Consider the following 23,621-nt stretch of genomic DNA (forward strand, 5'->3'; position numbering starts at 1 on the left):
GATGGACCAACCACTAGGTGATAGAGAATATGTGATGGACAACCACTAGGCGATAGAGAAATGTGATGGACAACTACTAGGTGATAGAGAAATGTGATGGACCAACCACTAGGTGATAGAGAAATGTGACGGACCAACCACTAGGTGATAGAGAAATGTGATGGACAACTACTAGGTGATATAGAAATGTGATGGACCAACCACTAGGTGATAGAGAAATGTGATGGACCAACCACTAGGTGATAGAGAATATGTGATGGACCAACCACTAGGTGATAGAGAATATGTGATGGACAACCACTAGGCGATAGAGAAATGTGATGGACAACTACTAGGTGATAGAGAAATGTGATGGACCAACCACTAGGTGATAGAGAAATGTGACGGACCAACCACTAGGTGATATAGAAATGTGATGGACCAACCACTACTGAAAGTAACGAAAGTCGCCTTTACCACAAGCATCAATGGCCAGTACAGCGTCTGAGATCTTGGTAAGGGGACTGCATCCAGCTGCGTTTTCCGCAGCCACCTTGAACTCATAGATGAGACCAGCAACGATGACGTTCGTCACTTTGAAGTGTGTGGCACGGATAACGGTTTTGTTAACCGTCTGCCACAGGATGCTGTTCTTGTCCTTCATCTGAAGATGGTATCCGACGACTGGTCTTCCTCCATTCCAGGTCGGCTCCGTCCAGGCGACGGTGACGCTTTCTCTGGTTACAGACGTAACGGTAGGGGGTGACGGAGATTCAGGGACGGCTATAGACGAAATAAAATAACATTTAGCGTTAATCGGTATGTTTACAGGGTGTCTTTTACCCTGTACAATAACACGTTGCCAGGTATTCTTTATCAGTTCAAGGGGTGGCATAGTACAGCGCCCCCTAGTGGTCTGTCACAATAACACGTTCTCAGGTATTCTTTATCAGTTCAAGGGGTGGCATAGTACAGCGTCCCCTAGTGGTCTGTCACAATAACACGTTCTCAGGTATTCTTTATCAGTTCAAGGGGTGGCATAGTGCAGCGCCCCCTAGTGGTCTGTCACAATAACACGTTGCCAGGTATTCTTTATCAGTTCAAGGGGTGGCATAGTACAGCGCCCCCTAGTGGTCTGTCACAATAACACGTTGCCAGGTATTCTTTATCAGTTCAAGGGGTGGCATAGTACAGCGCCCCCTAGTGGTCTGTCACAATAACACGTTGCCAGGTATTCTTTATCAGTTCAAGGGGTGGCATAGTACAGCGCCCCCTAGTGGTCTGTCACAAGTAGATATGTTACATGAACAATTTTTTGTACTTTACCTTTATTTAACTTGGTAAGTCAGTTAAGAACAAATTCTTATTTACAACGACGGCCTACTGGGGGAACAGTGGGTTAAAACCTTTTAAGGATATGGCAGACATACGCCCCCTTTGGAGAGATTGGGTACCCCTAGTAAACTGGAAAAAAAATCTGTCAAAAATTGTTAATATATGCAAATAAAAATTATTATTGGATAGAAAACACTCTAAAGATTCTAAAACCGTTGGAATTATGTCTGTAAGTATAGCAGAACTCACAGGGCAGGCATTCTTCCAAACTAGTTTTTGTGGCCATGAAAGTTGGAGCAACTTTGACGTCATGGCCCCCACCCTTCCCAACCAGCTATGATTCTGGGGACACTTTCTATCTCTTCCGCTATATGTCCTCTTTCATTAGAGCTTCAAACCGTTCAAATCGCGCGAGAATTGACCCTATGGGAGTGAAATTAGTGCGTGCCACGAGAGAATAGGCTGTGCGTATGGGCGCGAATTGGTCACAGCCATTCCTTTGTTTCCAGCACTCAAGAGAAGGGCAGACGATGGCCGATTGAATTGAAGTTTGTTTTGCACGTCTAAAACATCATAAAGCTTGCTTCTGCACTTAGTTTGACCTGTTTAGTCGACATATAATGTGTAATTTTGAAGTTTTGATGCGCAACTTATCCGGACCAGAGGACGTTTTGGGTGCATTTCAGCTGATGTTATTAGCAGTAGCTAATACAAAGACGCAAGACTTGAAACCAAACGATGTATTGGGTAAGTATGAAGCCTTCCAGAACATTCTGAACGAAGACCATCGAAGGTAAGGGAATATTTATGCTTAAATCTGTGTTTCTGTTGACTCCAACATTACGTGGAAATGTAGCTTGGAACTGAGCGCTGTCTCACAATATGGAATAGTGTGCGATTTCTGTAACGTTAAAAATAAATCTAACACAGCGGTTGCATAAAGAAGCAGTGTATCTTTCTAACTATATGTAGAACATGTATATTTAGTCAAAGTTTATGATGTCTATTTACGTTATCTTGCCGCGCTACATAGATTTCATGCGGGCATTTTTGAGTAATTTCTGAAGGTGAACTCACTGTAAATGGACATTTATGGATATAAATGGCATATTATTGAAAAAAAAAAATATGTACTGTGTAATATGTCATATTACTGTCATCTGATGAAGATTTTCAAAAGGTTAGTGAGCGATTTATTTTTTAATCCTGCGTTTGTTGATTGCATGTTTTGGCTATTGAAATGAGCTGTGTCTGGTGGTGGTTTTACATATATATGTGCTATGTTTTCGCCGTAAAACATTTTAGAAATCTGACTTGCTGGCTAGATGAACAAGATGTTTATCTTTCATTTGAGCTATTGGACTTGTTAATGTGTGGAGGTTAAATATTTTTAAGAATATTTTTGCGTTCCATGCGCCACCGTTTCAGCTGCACGTGGGAGGGTTGATTCCCAATTGGGAACCAATATCGTAAACAGGTTAACTGCCTTGTTCAGGGGCAGAAAGACAGATTTGTTCTTTGTCAGCTCGGAGGATTCGATCTTGCAACCTTTCGGTTACTAGTCCAACGCTCTAACCACTAGGCTACGCTGCCGCCACATGTATATGTATGTATATATATACAATACAAACATAAATACAAAGATAAAACATGCATAGAGTAGTATAAAACTTACTGTAGTTGAGATCCACTCTGACGGTTGCAGAGTCGATGTACTCACTGATGCCGTAGCGATTTTCAGCCCTGATTCTGAACTGGTACTCCAGTCCTGTTATGAGCTTCATGATTTTCATTGTGCATTTCACAACGACCGAGGAGACTTCGGTCCAGTCGCCGTTTGTCGTTTCTCGTTTGGTTATTATGTAGTTTGTGACGGGGCTTCCGCCGTCATACCGAGGAGGAAGCCACGTCAGACTCACACTGTCCTCAGTCACCTCAGACATTCCAATAGGACCAACTGGGGCGCTGGGTCTATCCAGGACCACGATGGTCACAAAAGACCTGGAGGCTCCGCTGGTGTTGGAGGCACATATGTCGTACCTTCCTGAATCAGTAGCAGTGCTCTCACAAAGACTGATGATAAGATATTCAGGAGTTACTTCAGAGTTGAATCTCATCGTTGACTTCAACACGACATCGTCCTTTGAAAGAGATATTTTTGGCGCAGGTTTCCCAGTAAGTGGGATCTGGCATTTTAGGTTTGATCCTGCTCTGACGTAGACCATATTGTCAGGGAACTTGTTCATGTTCATTTCAGGAGGTTCTGTTGAAAGATAGATGAAGACTTGTTGAAGATATCAGATCAAAATTAAACAATCTACAATCTACACGAACAAGAATTCGTTTTCCAGAATGTAGTAAACGATCTGTCTTGGTTATGAATGTAGGAAACGATCTGTCTTGGTTATGAATGTAGGAAACGATCTGTCTTGGTTATGAATGTAGTAAACTATCTGTCTTGGTTATGAATGTAGGAAACGATCTGTCTTGGTTATGAATGTAGTAAACTATCTGTCTTGGTTATGAATGTAGGAAACGATCTGTCTTGGTTATGAATGTGGTAAACTTCCTATCGTTGGATTATGAATGTAGGAAACCATCTATCTTGGTTTATGCTCAGCAATTCTCTACCCTTAGTAACTGTACATGTAGGTTTGGGCAACAACTCACCAAGTTGCCCTTTAACTAACACAGGGAGAGCCATTTCTGTAGGGTCACTGAATCCAGCGTGGTTTTCAGCACGAACTCTGAAAAAGTATTGAGTAGCTTCCTTCAGGTCGTACACCACGAAGTGGACGGTCTTGGTGACACCACACTTCACCCATTTATCCTGACCGTTCTCGAGAGCATCGACTCGATAACTGGTGATTCTGCTCCCTCCGTCATTCTCGGGCTTAATCCATGACAAGGACACACTTTCCTTGGTGATCTCGGTGACTTCGATGGTTTGTGGTGGGCTGGGTTTTTCTGAAATCAAGAAGGAATTTTTTTTTTTTTAAATGTGGTTTAAAAAGAAAAATAAATAAATGAAAAATATATATTGGGAACGCTTACATTTGGATTATCAGTTCTGGCATACCTGTAATCATTGCTCCGTATTTGGTCTCAGCTGGCAAGCCGGTTCCATACTGGTTTTCACCAGTGACTCTGAAGTAGTACACACCTCCCTCTTGTAGATCTGACACTCTGTAGGTCAGACGAGGACATGAATCTGTGACTCTGGTCCATCCCTTGTTGTTCACCTCACGAATATCAACAAGGTAGTTGGTGACAGCAGCACCACCTTCGTTTTCTGGGGTATCCCAGGCAACTGTTGCAGAGCTCTTGGTAACATCCTTGACAGCAACACGGCACGGTGGACCAGGAGAGTCAAGAACCCTGACATTTAACGTACATGTGACTTTTCCAGCAACGTTTTGTAAAGTCACTGTATATTTTCCAGAGTCGTCTCTTGTTGCTTGTTCCACCGTGATAGACGTGACGGTATCAGTGGTATGAATACTGGCCCTCACTCTCAGGTCAACATCTGCCTTGTCCCACATAACGTTAGGAACAGGTTTGCCGCTGAACGGCACAGTTAAGGTGAATGAACTGCCGTCCTTTACGAGAAGAGTCTTTCTCATCTCATTGCTGATATTAAACTGTGGTTCCTCTTCTCGGTCCTCAGCTGCTTGTGGATCAGTAGGAGGGCTTGGCTCACTGACACCAATCTTGTTGATGGATTTCACAACAAATATATATTCTGCACCAGATGTCAAACCAATGACAGTGGATTCAGTGTTCTCTGTGTTTGAAACACTGACACACCAGTCCTCCTCATCCGTTCTCTTATATTCAACACAGTATCCTGTTACGGCAGCTCCCCCATCAAACAACGGCTTATTCCATGAAAGAGTTACAGAAGTCTTGGTTGAGTCAATGACTTTGGGTTTAGCTGGTGGGGACGGCAGGAATTGTGGATCCTCCGCTTTTGTCAGTTTGCAAGGAATACTTGGGGGACTCGAGCCTGCAACATTTTCTGCATAGACTCTGTACTCATACTCACATCCCTCACAGAGATTGGATGCCTTGACCCTAAGGTCATTCACAGGCTTTGTGTTCACCTGTACCCAGCGCGTTCCTGATTTCTCTCGTTTCTCAATAACGTAGCCAGAAATGCTGCTTCCTCCATCGGACTCAGGTCTTCTCCAGCAGATTGTCATTGTCTCACTTGTTATGCTGGTGACTTCAACATCTGTCGGTGCAGCAGGGACAGTGAATGGATCTGTGGCCTTGGTTGGCTCACTCTCCAAGGCTTCTCCTTCTCCATATTCATTCACTGCCTTTACTCTGAAGATGTATTCCCTTCCTTTACGCAGTCCGGTGACCTTGCATGTTGTAGCCTTCGTGTCTTCATATACTGAAGTCCAGGTGACACGACTGGTTTCACATTTCTCAACTATATAGCGCAGAATTCCCGCACCACCGTTTTCTTGAGGTGGTCCCCAGGTCAAAGTGCATTTGTCTGCGGTCAGACCAGTCACATGCAATGGCCCAGAGGACGATCCAGGGCGGTCAAGAACCTTACAGTTTACAGACAGGGACCTTGTACCAGCAATGTTCTGCACTGTTACAGTGTACTGACCCGAGTCTCTTCGGATAGTGTCTCTGACTAGTAATGTGGTGGTAGTGTGTGTTGAAGTGATCTCTATTCTTGCCTTGATCTCAATCCTTTCACCATCTTTTGACCAGGAAATGACTGGACGTGGGCACCCAGAAATATCTGCATCAATTCTCAGAACATCTCCGGCTTTGACAACGACTAATTTCTTATACTTGTTATCCAAGACAATGCGAGGTAGAACAACGTTATCCTTGACTGTGACGGCACCTGTGCATTGCGACGGCTCACTGAGTACTCCAGCAGAGTTCTTTGCAATAACACGGAAGTCATATTGAATGTCCTCCGTAAGGCCTTCAATGTCATAGCAAGTATCCTGGAGATTGGTGAAATTGCACTTCAGCCAACAACCATCTGGAAGCTCCCTGCGATCAACAATGTAGCCAGTCACCTTGGCTCCACCGTCATTCTCTGGCTTGGACCAAGTCAGAGAAATTGAAGATCTTGTGATGTCTGTGACTGTAAGGTTAGCAGGAGGATCACATGGATCTCTTGCAGCTATAGGCTCAGTGGCTTTGCTGTACGGTCCAACGCCAGCAATATTCTCAGCAGCAACACGGAATTCATACTGCAAGCTTTCTTCAACCCCATTCACTTTAAATTCTGTTTCAGCAATGAGACGTCCTCTGTTAGTTTTTGTCCAGCGAATACTGCTATAGTCCTTCATTTCCAGGTGATAACCGATGATTGGACTTCCACCGTCACTGGATGGTTCATTCCATGTAACCAACATGAAGGACTTTGTAGCCTGGGCAACATGGAGGGTAGTGGGAGGGCCAGGTGTCTCGAAGGGGTACTGTGCAACAACGGAAGCGGACTCCACAGCATGACTCATGCCGAAACGGTTTTCAGCTGCAATTCGGAACTGATATTCAGTGCCTTGTGTCAAACGAGGAACCTTAATAGACGTTCTGGCAACTGTGGATGAAACAGTCTTCCATGTTGTAGTGGTAGTATCTCTCTTCTCTACTACGTAGTTGCTGATTGGACATCCACCATCGTAGAGTGGGGGATCCCAAGACAGTGAAATATAGTCAGCGTTGACTTCATCTACTTTGATTGCACCAGGTGGGCCAGGTTTATCCAAGATGACCACAGCTATTATGGCTGATTTTCTACCAACTGTGTTGGTTAAGGTGATCTCATAGTTCCCTGATTCCTCCCTGGTTGTGTTTCTGATAGTGATTAGTGATGAGTTATTAGATGTTAGAAAGCTGACCCTGGTTGTCTCCTTCAACTCAGCACCATCTTTCTTCCATGAAATCTCAGGTTCAGGTCTACCCTTGAACGGAACATCAATCTTCAGGTCGTCTCCTGCCTTGACACTGTATGAGTTGCTCATTAGATCTATGATGGGTTCTATTGTGTCGTCCTTTACTGGCTTGGCCAATGGCATCTGGTCACTCTTGTCTGTAATCATTGCTCCGTATTTGGTCTCAGCTGGCAAGCCGGTTCCATACTGGTTTTCACCAGTGACTCTGAAGTAGTACACACCTCCCTCTTGTAGATCTGACACTCTGTAGGTCAGACGAGGACATGAATCTGTGACTCTGGTCCATCCCTTGTTGTTCACCTCACGAATATCAACAAGGTAGTTGGTGACAGCAGCACCACCTTCGTTTTCTGGGGTATCCCAGGCAACTGTTGCAGAGCTCTTGGTAACATCCTTGACAGCAACACGGCACGGTGGACCAGGAGAGTCAAGAACCCTGACATTTAACGTACATGTGACTTTTCCAGCAACGTTTTGTAAAGTCACTGTATATTTTCCAGAGTCGTCTCTTGTTGCTTGTTCCACCGTGATAGACGTGACGGTATCAGTGGTATGAATACTGGCCCTCACTCTCAGGTCAACATCTGCCTTGTCCCACATAACGTTAGGAACAGGTTTGCCGCTGAACGGCACAGTTAAGGTGAATGAACTGCCGTCCTTTACAAGAAGAGTCTTTCTCATCTCATTGCTGATATTAAACTGTGGTTCCTCTTCTCGGTCCTCAGCTGCTTGTGGATCAGAAGGAGGGCTTGGCTCACTGACACCAATCTTGTTGATGGATTTCACAACAAATATATATTCTGCACCAGATGTCAAACCAACGACAGTGAATTCAGTGTTCTCTGTGTTTGAAACACTGACACACCAGTCCTCCTCATCCGTTCTCTTATATTCAACACAGTATCCTGTTACGGCAGCTCCCCCATCAAACAACGGCTTATTCCATGAAAGAGTTACAGAAGTCTTGGTTGAGTCAATGACTTTGGGTTTAGCTGGTGGGGACGGCAGGAATTGTGGATCCTCCACTTTTGTCAGTTTGCAAGGAATACTTGGGGGACTCGAGCCTGCAACATTTTCTGCATAGACTCTGTACTCATACTCACATCCCTCACAGAGATTGGATGCCTTGACCCTAAGGTCATTCACAGGCTTTGTGTTCACCTGTACCCAGCGCGTTCCTGATTTCTCTCGTTTCTCAATAACGTAGCCAGAAATGCTGCTTCCTCCATCGGACTCAGGTCTTCTCCAGCAGATTGTCATTGTCTCACTTGTTATGCTGGTGACTTCAACATCTGTCGGTGCAGCAGGGACAGTGAATGGATCTGTGGCCTTGGTTGGCTCACTCTCCAAGGCTTCTCCTTCTCCATATTCATTCACTGCCTTTACTCTGAAGATGTATTCCCTTCCTTTACGCAGTCCGGTGACCTTGCATGTTGTAGCCTTCGTGTCTTCATATACTGAAGTCCAGGTGACACGACTGGTTTCACATTTCTCAACTATATAGCGCAGAATTTCCGCACCACCGTTTTCTTGAGGTGGTCCCCAGGTCAAAGTGCATTTCTCTGCGGTCAGACCAGTCACATGCAATGGCCCAGAGGACGATCCAGGGCGGTCAAGAACCTTACAGTTTACAGACAGGGACCTTGTACCAGCAATGTTCTGCACTGTTACAGTGTACTGACCCGAGTCTCTTCGGATAGTGTCTTTGACTAGTAATGTGGTGGTAGTGTGTGTTGAAGTGATCTCTATTCTTGCCTTGATCTCAATCCTTTCACCATCTTTTGACCAGGAAATGACTGGACGTGGGCACCCAGAAATATCTGCATCAATTCTCAGAACATCTCCGGCTTTGACAACGACTAATTTCTTATACTTGTTATCCAAGACAATGCGAGGTAGAACAACGTTATCCTTGACTGTGACGGCACCTGTGCATTGCGACGGCTCACTGAGTACTCCAGCAGAGTTCTTTGCAATAACACGGAAGTCATATTGAATGTCCTCCGTAAGGCCTTCAATGTCATAGCAAGTATCCTGGAGATTGGTGAAATTGCACTTCAGCCAACAACCATCTGGAAGCTCCCTGCGATCAACAATGTAGCCAGTCACCTTGGCTCCACCGTCATTCTCTGGCTTGGACCAAGTCAGAGAAATTGAAGATCTTGTGATGTCTGTGACTGTAAGGTTAGCAGGAGGATCACATGGATCTCTTGCAGCTATAGGCTCAGTGGCTTTGCTGTACGGTCCAACGCCAGCAATATTCTCAGCAGCAACACGGAATTCATACTGCAAGCTTTCTTCAACCCCATTCACTTTAAATTCTGTTTCAGAAATGAGACGTCCTCTGTTAGTTTTTGTCCAGCGAATACTGCTATAGTCCTTCATTTCCAGGTGATAACCGATGATTGGACTTCCACCGTCACTGGATGGTTCATTCCATGTAACCAACATGAAGGACTTTGTAGCCTGGGCAACATGGAGGGTAGTGGGAGGGCCAGGTGTCTCGAAGGGGTACTGTGCAACAACTGAAGCGGACTCCACAGCATGGCTCATTCCGTAACGGTTTTCAGCTGCAATTCGGAACTGATATTCAGTGCCTTGTGTCAAACGAGGAACCTTAATAGACGTTCTGGCAACTGTGGATGAAACAGTCTTCCATGTTGTAGTGGTAGTATCTCTCTTCTCTACTACGTAGTTGCTGATTGGACATCCACCATCGTAGAGTGGGGGATCCCAAGACAGTGAAATATAGTCAGCGTTGACTTCATCTACCTTGATTGCACCAGGTGGGCAAGGTTTATCCAAGATGACCACAGCTATTATCGCTGATTTTCTACCAACTGTGTTGGTTAAGGTGATCTCATAGTTCCCTGATTCCTCCCTGGTTGTGTTTCTGATAGTGATTAGTGATGAGTTATTAGATGTTAGAAAGCTAACCCTGGTTGTCTCCTTCAATTCAACACCATCTTTGTTCCATGAAACCTCAGGTTCAGGTCTGCCTCTAAATGGAACATTGATCTTCAGGTCGTCTCCTGCCTTGACACTGAATGTGTTACACATCAGATCTATGATGGGTTCCACTGTGTCATCGTTTACTACGACAGCCTCTGCCAGTAGCTTAGGTTCACTCTTGCCTGTTTCATTGACTGCACTAATCCTAAATGAATATTGCTCACCTGTTAAGAGTCCATCAATAGTCGATCTCAATCCCCGTATCTCAGTACACACAGTCCATTTGTCATCGCTCTTGGCTTGCATTTCCACTACGTAGCATTTGATTCTGCTACCACCGTCGTCGTCAGGCTTTTGCCATGACAGACTCACACTGTCGTGAGTAACATCTACAACAGTGACTTTACCAGGAGGCAAAGGAGCTTGGGATACCTTGATTGGTTCTGGTGTTTCCGCTGGCAAACCCACACCGAGCTCATTAACAGCTCGTACACGGAAGTAATAAAGTCCCCCTTCTATGAGGTTGTCAATCTTCATTCTATTTCTTCCACAGTTCTCTGAAACACTGGTAAAGGCCCGTCTTTGAGCTTCTCTCTTCTCCACAATGTAATGTGTGATCTTAGCTCCGCCGTCAATCAGTGGAGGCTCCCAGGACAGTGATACAGAATCTCTAGTAATGTCCTTGACTTCAAAGTGCTCAGGGGCACTTGGTGAATCCAACACTGTGACATTAATGAAAGCAGACTTCATACCGCTGACGTTCTCAAGAGTCAACGCATACTTGCCAGTGTCAAGTCTGTTGACGGTGTGGATGACAAGGACTGTGTAGGTGCTTGTGACCTCAATGTGTGCACGCTCAGTAAGAGGACCTTCCATCTTGGACCACTTGACTACAGGTTGAGGTTTTCCTTTGAATGGGACAAACAGACGCAGTGTTGCACACGCCCGAACTGACACCATTTTCCTAAGGTCTGAATCTAGTTCAATCTCAGGTGCCTCAAGTCTTTCAGATGTAACTACAGTCCCCGGTACATCCGCTGGTTCCCCAACTCCTTCCGTGTTAATCGCACAGACGCGGAAGTTGTATTCTCCGTTTTCCTTCAGTGTTTTCACAGTGAAGTGTGTTTCTTCAACACCAGTTGGCGGTGTACAGGTCGTCCACTCTTCCTGCGTTACTTCCTTCATCTCAACAACATATCCTTTGATGGCTGCTCCTCCATCATAGATGGGTTTTGTCCATGAGATGGACACGGTTGTGGTTGACTGGTCTGTCACCCCAGGGTTGTAAGGAGGACCTGGTGGATATAAGGGGTCACAAGCTTTGATATATCCTGTTGGTTCACTTGGCACTCCCACACCAGCAGAATTCTCAGCAGATACTCTGAACTCGTAGGAATGCCCCTCGGGGAGTCCGGTGCACCTGAACCGAATATCGCTAAGTCTTCTCTTGTTACACTTTGTCCATCTAACACCGTCTTTATCGCGTTTTTCAACGATATAGCCATCTATTTCTGAGCCACCATCGTTTTCTGGACGATTCCATGTAAGGACCATTGAGTCGCTTGTTATAGCACTTGCTTCAGGTGTGGAAGGAGAGCTGGGAGGCTTGAAAGGACAACATGCAGTAACCGGGTCTGATTCAAGAGGTTCACCAGTGCCAAACCTATTCACCGCTTTCACTCTGAAGATGTACTCAGTGCCGGGTACAAGTTTAGTCACTTTGTAGCTGACTGCTTGGGTTTCCGGTTGGACAACAGTCCATGACAGGCGGTTGGTTACCCTCTTTTCAATGATATAATGGGAAACACTGGCACCGCCATCTTGTAACGGATGACTCCAGTGCAGCGTGGCTTTCTCTGCAGTCACACCAGTTATCTTCAATGGACCATCAGGCGGACCAGGTCTATCAAGAACCTTAACGTTGACAGGTATATCTTTCTTTCCGGCCACATTGCTGAGACTCAGGACGAACTGTCCGCCGTCCACTCTGACGCAATCTAGAACTGTTAGAACAGTACGCTCAAACGTTTTTACGACCTCCGTTCTCGGGGCGGTTTTATCAATTTCTTTTCCGTCTTTTAACCACTTGACTCTGGGGAGTGGCGTCCCCAGGATATCTGCTCGGATAACAAACGTTTCACCAGCACGGACAACGATGCCATCCTTAAACTTGGGATCCATCGATGCTGTTGGTGCCTCGATTTCCATGGTGGCTCTGGTCACTGTTGACACAAACGGAATACCAGGTGCAAAAGGTTCACTAAGAGAGAGAGAGAGAGAGAATGGGAGAGCAGGTGGGAGAAAGGGATACATATGTATAATCAGATGTGATATTATACGTTTATTTAACTAGGCAAATCAGTTAAGAACAAATTCTTATTTACAATGACAGTCTAGGAACAGTGGGTTAACTGCCTTGTTCAGGGGCAGAACGACAGATTTTTTACCTTGTCAGCTCGGGGATTTGATCTTTCAACCTTTCAGTTACTAGTCCAACGCTCTAACCACTAGGCTACCCTGCCGCCCCTCCACTCTAACCACTAGGCTACCTGCCGCCCCTCCACTCTAACCACTAGGCTACCCTGCCGCCCCTCCACTCTAACCACTAGGCTACCCTGCCGCCCCTCCACTCTAACCACTAGGCTACCCTGCCGCCCCTCCACTCTAACCACTAGGCTACCCTGCCGCCCCTCCACTCTAACCACTAGGCTACCCTGCCGCCCCTCCACTCTAACCACTAGGCTACCTGCCGTCCCTCCACTCTAACCACTAGGCTACCCTGCCGCCCCTCCACTCTAACCACTAGGCTACCCTGCCGTCCCTCCACTCTAACCACTAGGCTACCTTGCCGCCCCTCCACTCTAACCACTAGGCTACCCTGCCGTCCCTCCACTCTAACCACTAGGCTACCCTGCCACCCCTCCACCCTAACCACTAGGCTACCCTGCCACCCCTCCACCCCAGCCACTAGGCTACCCTGCCGCAACTCCTCCCCAGCCACTAGGCTACCCTGCCGCCCCTCTACTCTAACCACTAGGCTACCCTGCCGCCCCTCCACTCTAACCACTAGGCTACCTGCCGCCCCTCCACTCTAACCACTAGGCTACCTGCCGCCCCTCCACTCTAACCACTAGGCTACCCTGCCGTCCCTCCACTCTAACCACTAGGCTACCTTGCCGCCCCTCCACTCTAACCACTAGGCTAACCTGCCGTCCCTCCACTCTAACCACTAGGCTACCCTGCCACCCCTCCACCCTAACCACTAGGCTACCCTGCCGCCCCTCCACCCCAGCCACTAGGCTACCCTGCCGCAACTCCTCCCCAGCCACTAGGCTACCCTGCCGCCCCTCTACTCTAACCACTAGGCTACCCTGCCGCCCCTCCACTCTAACCACTAGGCTACCTGCCGCCCCTCCACTCTAACCACTAGGCTATCTGCCGCCCCTCCACTCTAAGCACTAAGCTACCCTGCCGCCCCTCCACTCTAAACACTAGTCTACCTGCCACCCCTCCACTCTAACCACTAGGCTACCCTGCCGCCCCTCCACTCTAACCACTAGGCTACCTGCCGCCCCTCCACTCTAACCACTAGGCTACCCTGCCACCTCTCCACTCTAACCACTAGGCTACCCTGCCGCCCCTCCACTCTAACCACTAGGCTACCCTGCCGCCCCTCCACTCTAACCACTAGGCTACCTGCCACCCCTCCACTCTAACCACTAGGCTACCCTGCCGCCCCTCCACTCTAACCACTAGGCTACCCTGCCGCCCCTCCACTCTAACCACTAGGCTACCTGCCGCCCCTCCACTCTAACCACTTGGCTACCTGCCTCCCCTACAGTCTAACCACTAGGCTACCCTGCCGCCCCTCCACTCTAACCACTAGGCTACCCTGCCGCCCCTCCACTCTAACCACTAGGCTACCCTGCCGCCCCTCCACTCTAACCACTAGGCTACCTGCCGTCCCTCCACTCTAACCACTAGGCTACCCTGCCGCCCCTCCACTCTAACCACTAGGCTACCCTGCCGTCCCTCCACTCTAACCACTAGGCTACCTTGCCGCCCCTCCACTCTAACCACTAGGCTACCCTGCCGTCCCTCCACTCTAACCACTAGGCTACCCTGCCACCCCTCCACCCTAACCACTAGGCTACCCTGCCGCCCCTCCACCCCAGCCACTAGGCTACCCTGCCGCAACTCCTCCCCAGCCACTAGGCTACCCTGCCGCCCCTCTACTCTAACCACTAGGCTACCCTGCCGCCCCTCCACTCTAACCACTAGGCTACCTGCCGCCCCTCCACTCTAACCACTAGGCTACCTGCCGCCCCTCCACTCTAACCACTAGGCTACCCTGCCGTCCCTCCACTCTAACCACTAGGCTACCTTGCCGCCCCTCCACTCTAACCACTAGGCTAACCTGCCGTCCCTCCACTCTAACCACTAGGCTACCCTGCCACCCCTCCACCCTAACCACTAGGCTACCCTGCCGCCCCTCCACCCCAGCCACTAGGCTACCCTGCCGCAACTCCTCCCCAGCCACTAGGCTACCCTGCCGCCCCTCTACTCTAACCACTAGGCTACCCTGCCGCCCCTCCACTCTAACCACTAGGCTACCTGCCGCCCCTCCACTCTAACCACTAGGCTATCTGCCGCCCCTCCACTCTAAGCACTAAGCTACCCTGCCGCCCCTCCACTCTAAACACTAGTCTACCTGCCACCCCTCCACTCTAACCACTAGGCTACCCTGCCGCCCCTCCACTCTAACCACTAGGCTACCTGCCGCCCCTCCACTCTAACCACTAGGCTACCCTGCCACCTCTCCACTCTAACCACTAGGCTACCCTGCCGCCCCTCCACTCTAACCACTAGGCTACCCTGCTGCCCCTCCACTCTAACCACTAGGCTACCTGCCACCCCTCCACTCTAACCACTAGGCTACCCTGCCGCCCCTCCACTCTAACCACTAGGCTACCCTGCCGCCCCTCCACTCTAACCACTAGGCTACCTGCCGCCCCTCCACTCTAACCACTTGGCTACCTGCCTCCCCTACACTCTAACCACTAGGCTACCCTGCCACCCCTCCACTCTAACCACTAGGCTACCTGCCGCCCCTACACTCTAACCACTAGGCTACCTGCCGCCCCTACACTCTAACCACTTGGCTACCCTGCCGCCCTCCACTCTAACCACTAGGCTACCCTGCCGCCCCTCCACTCTAACCACTAGGCTACCTGCCGCCCCTCCACTCTAACCACTTGGCTACCTGCCTCCCCTACACTCTAACCACTAGGCTACCCTGCCGCCCCTCCACTCTAACCACTAGGCTACCTGCCGCCCCTACACTCTAACCACTAGACTACCTGCCGCCTCTCCACTCTAACCACTAGGCTACCTGCCGCCCCTACACTCTAACCACTAGACTACCTGCCGCCTCTCCACTCTAACCACTAGGCTACCCTGCCGCCACTCCACTCTAACCACTAGGCTACCCTGCCGCCCCTCCACTCTAACCACTAGGCTACCTGCCGCCCCTACACTCTAACCACTAGACTACCTGCCGCCTCTCCACTCTAACCACTAGGCTACCCTGCCGCCACTCCACTCTAACCACTAGGCTACCCTGCCGCCCCTCCACTCTAACCACTAGGCTACCTGCCGCCCCTACACTCTAACCACTAGACTACCTGCCGCCTCTCCACTCTAACCACTAGGCTACCCTGCCGCCACTCCACTCTAACCACTAGGCTACCCTGCCGCCCCTCCACTCTAACCACTAGCCTACCCTGCCACCCCTCCACTTTAACCACTAGGCTACCCTGCCACCCCTCCACTCTAACCACTAGGCTACCCTACCACCCCTCCACTCTAACCACTAGCCTACCCTGCCGCCCCTTCACTCTAACCACTAGGCTACCCTGCCGCCCCTCCACTCTAACCACTAGGCTACCCTGCCGCCCCCCCACTCTAACCACTAGGCTACCCTGCCACCCCTCCACTCTAACCACTAGGCTACCCTGCCACCCCTCCACTCTAACCACTAGGCTACCCTACCACCCCTCCACTCTAACCACTAGCCTACCCTGCCGCCCCTCCACTCTAACCACTAGGCTACCCTGCCGCCCCTCCACTCTAACCACTAGGCTACCCTACCACCCCTCCACTCTAACCACTAGGCTACCCTGCTGCCCCTCCACTCTAACCACTAGGCTACCCTGCCGCCCCTCCACTCTAACCACTAGGCTACCCTGCCACCTCTACACTCTAACCACTAGTCTACCTGCCTCCCCTCTACTCTAACCACTAGGCTACCCTGCCGCCCCATATTGATTATCTTCATTCAATTGAAGGCTTATATGTTTTGGAGTTCCCCTTGGCTCCTTATCAATTCAAGTGGTGGCGTAGTCAAGGGTTTTACAGGTGAATATGGCAATATTCCCACATGGGTCGACCACTTCTGTCCAATCATATTAGCCAAACTAAACACTCCCTCTGATATGTGTATTGAAACGAAATACTTTTATAGTTTGTTGTTCACAGGAATGTACTGAACGGGAAGGAGAGAGGGAAGGAGAGAGAGAGAGATTTGTAATAAAAAAGCTGGAATCTATGCTTCCCAACGTGATTTGAAAAGGATTTGTTTGGCTAAAAGAGTACAATGTTTTAGTTGAAGGCGACTTTAAGAATCTGTGTCTGTGTGAATCTGTGTCTGTGCTGCACAATGTGGATGATCCAAGATGATGCTACCACACCAAAGATGTGGAGATCACACATGGCAGGCTATTTACATGCACAACTGTGTTATTATATGATATATCAAGAGCAATTTTGTATATTTAAGTATTTAAAAAATAATATAACTAATTTTTATATTTTGAACTCATGTCAACTGTTGGAATTTTGCATCTCTTCCCCGAAACAGGTCATTAGCAATGAACGAATTCATTGTGTGAACTCACGACATATTTTTTCCTTCTTCATATGACATAAATAACACTAGCTAAATGCAAATATAGTTCATCCCATTGGTTGTTCAACCTTTCACTCAAGCAGTTTATTGCGTCACCCATCCTCACCGCCGAAGCTCATTGGCTGGGCTGGTAGATGCCCCTATATGGTCAAAACGATTTCGCAATACTTGGAGCAGCAACAAAACATACACAAGACTTCATCAACTAACTTATTTGGTCAACGAAAAATACGGACATTTACTCCCAACTTGTTATACTTTTGACGACACCTAAAACAAAAAGCAGACAAGGTAACGTCGTGGATTTGGTATGTTTTTTTCCCCAAGTCATCTTCTATGGGGGGGAAAAAGGGTAATAGCTAGCTAGGCTAAATGGACTCCACAAACTGTACGGCATATTCGTGCTAATTTAGACACCAACTGTGGCCAGGTATGCTTAAAATAAAAGTTTAGTTTACTAAACAGCGGTGTGATGAACTATGTTAAAAGTATATAGTGACGTGGCGTTCAAAGTGTGTGTGTTTTTGACGTTAGGTGAGGTTATTTTCGGTTGTAAGGAAATGCTAGCTAGCTGTTAGCCAGTTGTCTAGTTAGCCAAGCTCCACGCCTCCTGCTATTGCCAAATCTCTCTATATAGGCTCTTTGTTTGTCTATTTCCATACACATTCTCATTAGTTAACTAGTTAGTCTCACGTCAAAACGTTGTGTGTTAGTGTTTTTTTTTTGTGAATTCACCGGTACAATTATTATTTTTTTTATCCCAAAACGTCTGGGTTTGTGTTGCTTACCACTGCATGGCTACGGAGTTCCTCTCCGGTGGCACAAAGCAGATCTGCCATGTACGGAGGGAGGGATGCGATGATGCAATCACCGGCAACACTACCGTTAACTAGCAGACAGCTGAACTGACCGACGGGGAGAGAGAGAGAGATGTCACAGACACACAACTCCCTGTGTGACCTTATCAGACTAACATTTAACTATGATTTTTTCACTTTCCCTCAGGGAGAATAACATGCTGGTGATGATAGATACATGTTTTTGGTGGGTGAATTCCCTCAAGGAGAATAACATATGTTTGTGATGACAGATAAATGTTGGGTGAATGAATGCAAATTGGGGGGAGGGGCTTAAACCAGACCACCACTTTGTCTCAGATCTGTTTACACAACAACAACAAAAAAATCCGTCAATATGAAATGCGCGATATTATTTAGCTACATATTCTAGATATGTGTTTGCATCAATCTAGCTTGTTTTCATAAAATCCCCCATCGTGTGTTTTACAATAAACGTGATCTCTGGTGGGTCAGACTATGAACATACATGGGACTGTAGATCCGTCTTCATACTATGGGCACCAATAGTTCCAGTGATTGGATTTTCCCTCACTGGTTATTTTGAAAAAATCACGATTTCACAGATGGATAGAATATTTAGAATTTCTGATTTGGGGGGGCATTTGACCCGTAGACTTGTCCTTAACTTGTAAATAGAGAGGGTGGAGTTCCTCGTTCTAGCATCTCTTCTCATAACCCATGTGGACCCAGATCTTAATTTATTTATGGTGAAATCAAGATTGCTAGAAAGGATATGGGGCTCCGAGTAGCGCAGCATCTCAGTGCTAGAGGCATCAACTGCAGCCACTGGTTCGATTCCAGGCTGTATCACAACCGGCCATGATTGGGAGACTGTATGGCCAGGGTGGGCCGTCATTGTAAATAATAATTTGTTCTTAACTGACTTGCCTAGTTAAATGTAAAAAAAATAAATAAAATTGTGCTACTGATGTTGAGTCCTGCTATTTCCCTGACTACCCTTGACTCAAGTAGTTCTGACTAAATGTGCCGTTTCCATGACTACCCTGACTCAATTAGTTCCGACTAAAAGCCCATAGTCTAGAATGTTCTTAGCTGTCACCTGTTTGTAGCCTATTTTAATAATGAATCCCCTATCAACATGTGTTTCTTACCTTTTTTTTTCTCTTCTCGGGGAAAGACTAACATATTTCCGTTGTCCTTCCAGACTCCAGAAACTCCAGTCTACAGGAGTGCGTGCAGACACCCATTCATCCAGAGTGCCACCCAACCAGCACGCCAGTCATAGCAGACGGACAGTGAGGCGAGCGGCCAGCAGATCCGAACCAAATGAGCAAGAGGTCGCAGCAGACGATAAACACGGAGCAGAACAGGGGGACTGTTAGTGTGATCCAGGGCCAGGCTAGTGGAGCAACAACAACATCAAGACCACCAGGAGGAAGCTTACAGCTGGTACCCCAGCTAGTCCCTGCAACCCCAGCCGGAGGAGGAGGAGGAGGAGGCAAGGCCAAGATGAAGAAGACGTCGGGGGACAAGGACAGTGACGAGTACCGTCAACGGCGGGAACGGAACAACCTGGCGGTGAAGAAGAGCAGGATGAGATCCAAGCAGAAGGCCCAGGACACGCAGCAACGTGTCAACGAGCTGAAAGAGGAGAACGAGAGGCTGGAGGCCAAGATCAAGCTGCTCAGCAAAGAGCTGTCTGTCCTCAAGGACCTCTTCCTGGAACACGCCCACAACCTGGCCGACAACGTCCAAGCGCCTGGCGCGGAGGGGGCCAGCCCCGCCCACAACAACAACAACAACAATGGGGCGTGTAACAACAACAACAACAGCAGCAGCCAGTGAGAAGAGGGCAGGGACATGAAATATGATACCTCGTGGTTGAGTGCTTCCCAAATGGCACCCTATTTCCCCATAGGGCCCTGGTCTAAAGTAGTGCACTATGAAAGGGAATAGGGTGCCATTTTGAGTCAACCAGGGTGATGGTAAATAGACAGCTCCCCACTGCTTCTTAACCATACTGGAGTTTCTTCCTCTCGCTCCTCCCAGAGATGATATATACTGACAGAGAGATTTCACTGTTGTCTTCTTTGTGCGTTCAGATTGGTTCACAATTATTTTTTTTTAAGAGGTTTTGTCCACTTTTTAAATTTTTTTTTTTAACAATTTGGAGACATTTCTAAAGAGACCCTGTTGTGTTGAGTCACACGATAAACTATTCACTAGTTAAGATGATGATGTGGGTGAGGGGGGAAAGTATATATTTTTATTATTTTGGTTTCTTGTTCCTTTTTAAGAGAATGTTTGGTGAACTAGCTACCATTTTTTGTCTGGCGTTGTAGTATTGTCAGTACATTCACTAGTTAAGATGATGTGAGGGGGGGGGAAAGTATATATTTTATTCTTTTGGTTTGTAGTATTGTCAGTACATTCACTACGGTTGAAGTTAGTCAGAATGATGCCTGTTTTTTTTCATTTTTTGGGATGCATCTGTTGGCTTCAGATATGCACACGTTGTACATTTTTATTTTTTAAATATATATATATATATATAATTTTTTTGTGTCCTAATCGAATGGCTTTACTTCTGCTTTGAGCTGTTTTGGGTAGAAGAGGACTGTAAATATCAAGAGTCAAATACAAAGAGGTGAGATGAGATTGGACCCAAAGCCTTAAGATCAGAACGCTTAAACTTTCTTCTTCTCTTGTTTTTTTTGGTTGTTGCTCAAGACGTGTTGTGTTGTTGACGTCAGCTTTTCATAATCTCGAGTTTTCAGGCCTGTGTGAGATACAGTCAGTCACTGTGTTCATTTACCCATAGTTCCAACAGGCCTCAGACCAGCCCTTTCAGTCAGAGACCCAGAGAGACAGAGGTGGCGCCCTGTTCCCTAGACGGTGCACTAGTTTCGACCCCCTATGTGGCACTGGTCAAAAAGAAAAGGTACAAATGTAGTTCGCTAAATAAGGAATTAGGGTGCCATTTGGGATACAGACGGGGGGGGGGGGACAGAGGTGTGTTCGCAGTTAAGGAGTGTCCCAGCCCAGACTAGACAGCCCAGACTATCATGCAACCTCCGTGGGATTAAACTCCAGACGTTTTGCACGGCGTCACAGGCCGCTGCTAATTCAAAGTTAAGCCTTTCTCCAAACCAACCCTAAAACCTGGAGAGAAAGACAGAACAACAGGACAATGAGCCATTCTGTCTGTCTGGGCGTTGGGGATGCTAAATCACCTCCTAATTGGCCCCGGCTAGCTAGAACAGAGCGAGGCACGTTGGCTCCCGCCTCCAGTGGTGTCAGGCTCAGTCAGAGGCTCAGTCAGAGGCTCAGTCAGAGGCTCAGTCAGAGGCTCAGTCAGAGGCTCAGTCAGAGGCTCAGTCAGAGGCTATCTGAATGTGTAGAAAGAAAGGCAGACACCTGACTTTTTTTTGTGTGTTTTGTTTCTGTTGTCAGACTTGAGTTATTATCTGTAGGATTGTCTCCTCTGAAACAACGGCATATTCTGATGTGATGATGTGGATGCGTATTTGGCCAGAGGAGTCGACGTTGTCTGTTGAGTGTCTGTGATTTTATAGAATGCGTCCCCAATGGCACCCTGTCCCTGATTTTTATAGTGCACTACGTTTTTGAGTAGAGCCTTGTCAACAGGCACTATATAACTATATCTAGGGTGTCTCTTGGAGTGCTGTTGTAGCCGTCTGTACCTCAGGCTACCAGCCACACCAAACAGGGCCTTTTTCTTTCTCAGACCTCTGAAACATCTTTTCAATTGTTTTTTTGTTGTGTTTTGTAATCTTTGTTTTTCTACAATTTAGTATTTTTTAAAAAGCAGCATGATGGCAGTGGTTTGCATGGGGGGGGGGCACTGCTCATGGGGGGGGGGGGGGGGGGGGGCACTGCTCATGGGGGGGGGGGGGGCACTGCTCATGGGGGGGGGGGGCACTGCTCAAATATGTCTTCTTTTTATTTTTTTTGCACTACAGCAAAGAGAAACAATAGCAAATATGGGCATATTGAAACCATTCTCTTCAACATGTTGTGCTGTGTTGTTGAACAGAAGATCACACTAAAATTGAAAATAATGTCTGAAATTCAATAGAAAAAATATTTTGTAAAAAAAAATGTGACAAATTTGATAAATATTTCCATTAATATTTGTTTTTTGGTTTGAATGTTGCTGGGCAGCATTTTCTCTTAGCTAGACTTGCTCTTTTTTTTTTTATAAGATTATATTGGGGTAACGTGCATTTGTAAATTAAAATTGAGTACAAACTTTCAACCAAGAATTTAGTTTTTGTGTGTGTAATCAATGTTTTATGGGAATTGAAAACACACACTAGGCTGCATCTCAATTGAATTTATATATACAGTGCCTTGCGAAAGTATTCGGGCCCCCTTGAACTTTGCGACCTTTTGCCACATTTCAGGCTTCAAACATAAAGATATAAAACTGTATTTTTTTTTTGTGAAGAATCAACAACAAGTGGGACACAATCATGAAGTGGAACGACATTTATTGGATATTTCAAACTTTTTTTAACAAATCAAAAACTGAAAAAATTGGTCGTGCAAAATTATTCAGCCCCTTTACTTTCAGTGCAGCAAACTCTCTCCAGAAGTTCAGTGAGGATCTCTGAATGATCCAATGTTGACCTAAATGACTAATGATGATAAATACAATCCACTTTCTGGACGGATGGTCAGGGCTAGAACATAATGAAATAAATCATTAGTGGAAATGAACCGCAAGAAGAAGCCCAAACTAATAATATTTGACTAAAACATAATCATTTCAAAACATTGGTTACATTTGTATAAAAAAGTATTCACCCCCCCCCCCCCCTTGGCATTTTTACTATTTTGTTGCCTTACCTTACCTCACATTTAAATAGATTTACAACCTAAAATGTAAATAGATTAGATTTTATTGGGTGGGGGGGGGGGTTGTATCCTTTGATTTACACAACATGTACTTTGAAGATGAAACATTTTATTTTTATTGTAAAACAAACAAACAAGTGTACATAACTATTATACTAACTACTATGCTAGTCAATGCTTTGTGGAGCCACCTTTTGCAGCAAATACAGCTGCAAGTCTCTTGGGGTGTGTTTCTAAAAGCTTGGCACATCGAGACACTGGGATTTCTGCCCATTCTTCAAGGCAAAACTGCTCCAGCTCCTCCAAGTTGGATGGGTTCCGCTGGTGTGCAGCAATCTTTAAGTCATACCACAGATTCTCAATTGGATTGAGGTCTGGGCTTTGACTAGGCCATTCCAAGACATAGTACAGTTACCCCTTAAACCACTCGAGAGTTGCTTTAGCAGTATGCTTAGGGTCATTGTCCTGCTGGAAGGTGAACCTCTGTCCCTGTCTCAAATATCTGGAAGACTGAAACAGGTTTCCCTCAAGACTTTCCCTGTATTTAGCGCCATCCATCATTCCTTCAATTCTGACCAGTTTCCCCAGTCCCTGCCAATGAAAAACATCCCCACAGCATGATGCTGCCACCACCAAGCTGGGGATGGTGTTCTCAAGGTGATGAGAGGTGTTGGGTTTGTGCCAGACATAGCATTTTCATTGATGGCCAAAAAGCTACATTTTAGTCTCAACTGACCAGAGTGCCTTCTTCCA

The 23,621-nt window shown here is 46.9% G+C and overlaps 2 protein-coding genes across 7 annotated transcripts in view; one reads left to right on the forward strand and one right to left on the reverse strand.

Moving 5' to 3' along the window:
* The window catches only part of LOC110506223 (titin), a 22,810-nt gene extending 4,692 nt beyond the window's left edge, over positions 1–18,118 (reverse strand). The window contains 6 exon segments of the mRNA XM_036964368.2: positions 457–762; positions 2,990–3,577; positions 3,985–4,281; positions 4,394–12,459; positions 17,955–17,975; positions 17,977–18,118. Of these exon segments, the coding sequence (XP_036820263.2) occupies positions 457–762; positions 2,990–3,577; positions 3,985–4,281; positions 4,394–12,459; positions 17,955–17,975; positions 17,977–18,005 (9,307 nt within the window). The 5' untranslated portion in view covers positions 18,006–18,118.
* On the forward strand, positions 17,284–20,927 carry cebpg (CCAAT enhancer binding protein gamma). Of its 6 annotated transcripts, none has more exons than XM_036981680.2 (2): positions 17,284–17,474; positions 19,192–20,927. In XM_036981680.2, exon 2 carries the CDS (start codon positions 19,314–19,316, stop codon positions 19,830–19,832), a length of 519 nt encoding a protein of 172 aa, XP_036837575.2. In that variant the 5' UTR covers positions 17,284–17,474; positions 19,192–19,313; the 3' UTR covers positions 19,833–20,927. The 6 variants fall into 6 exon arrangements, with proteins under 6 accessions (XP_036837575.2, XP_036837576.2, XP_090079497.1 ...); XM_036981681.2 differs by having other exon boundaries at positions 17,284–17,457; XM_090223371.1 differs by having other exon boundaries at positions 17,296–17,474; positions 19,208–20,927.
* The last annotated feature ends 2,694 nt before the right edge of the window (positions 20,928–23,621 follow it).

Source organism: Oncorhynchus mykiss, chromosome 26 (assembly GCF_057628025.1).
Source record: "Oncorhynchus mykiss isolate SJ-2025 chromosome 26, ASM5762802v1, whole genome shotgun sequence".
Lineage (NCBI taxonomy): Eukaryota > Metazoa > Chordata > Actinopteri > Salmoniformes > Salmonidae > Oncorhynchus > Oncorhynchus mykiss.

What these genes read in the sequence shown, in the direction of transcription:
- cebpg (XM_036981680.2), top strand. Translation starts at nt 19,314, where the DNA reads ATGAGCAAGAGGTCGCAGCAGACGATAAACACGGAGCAGAACAGGGGG.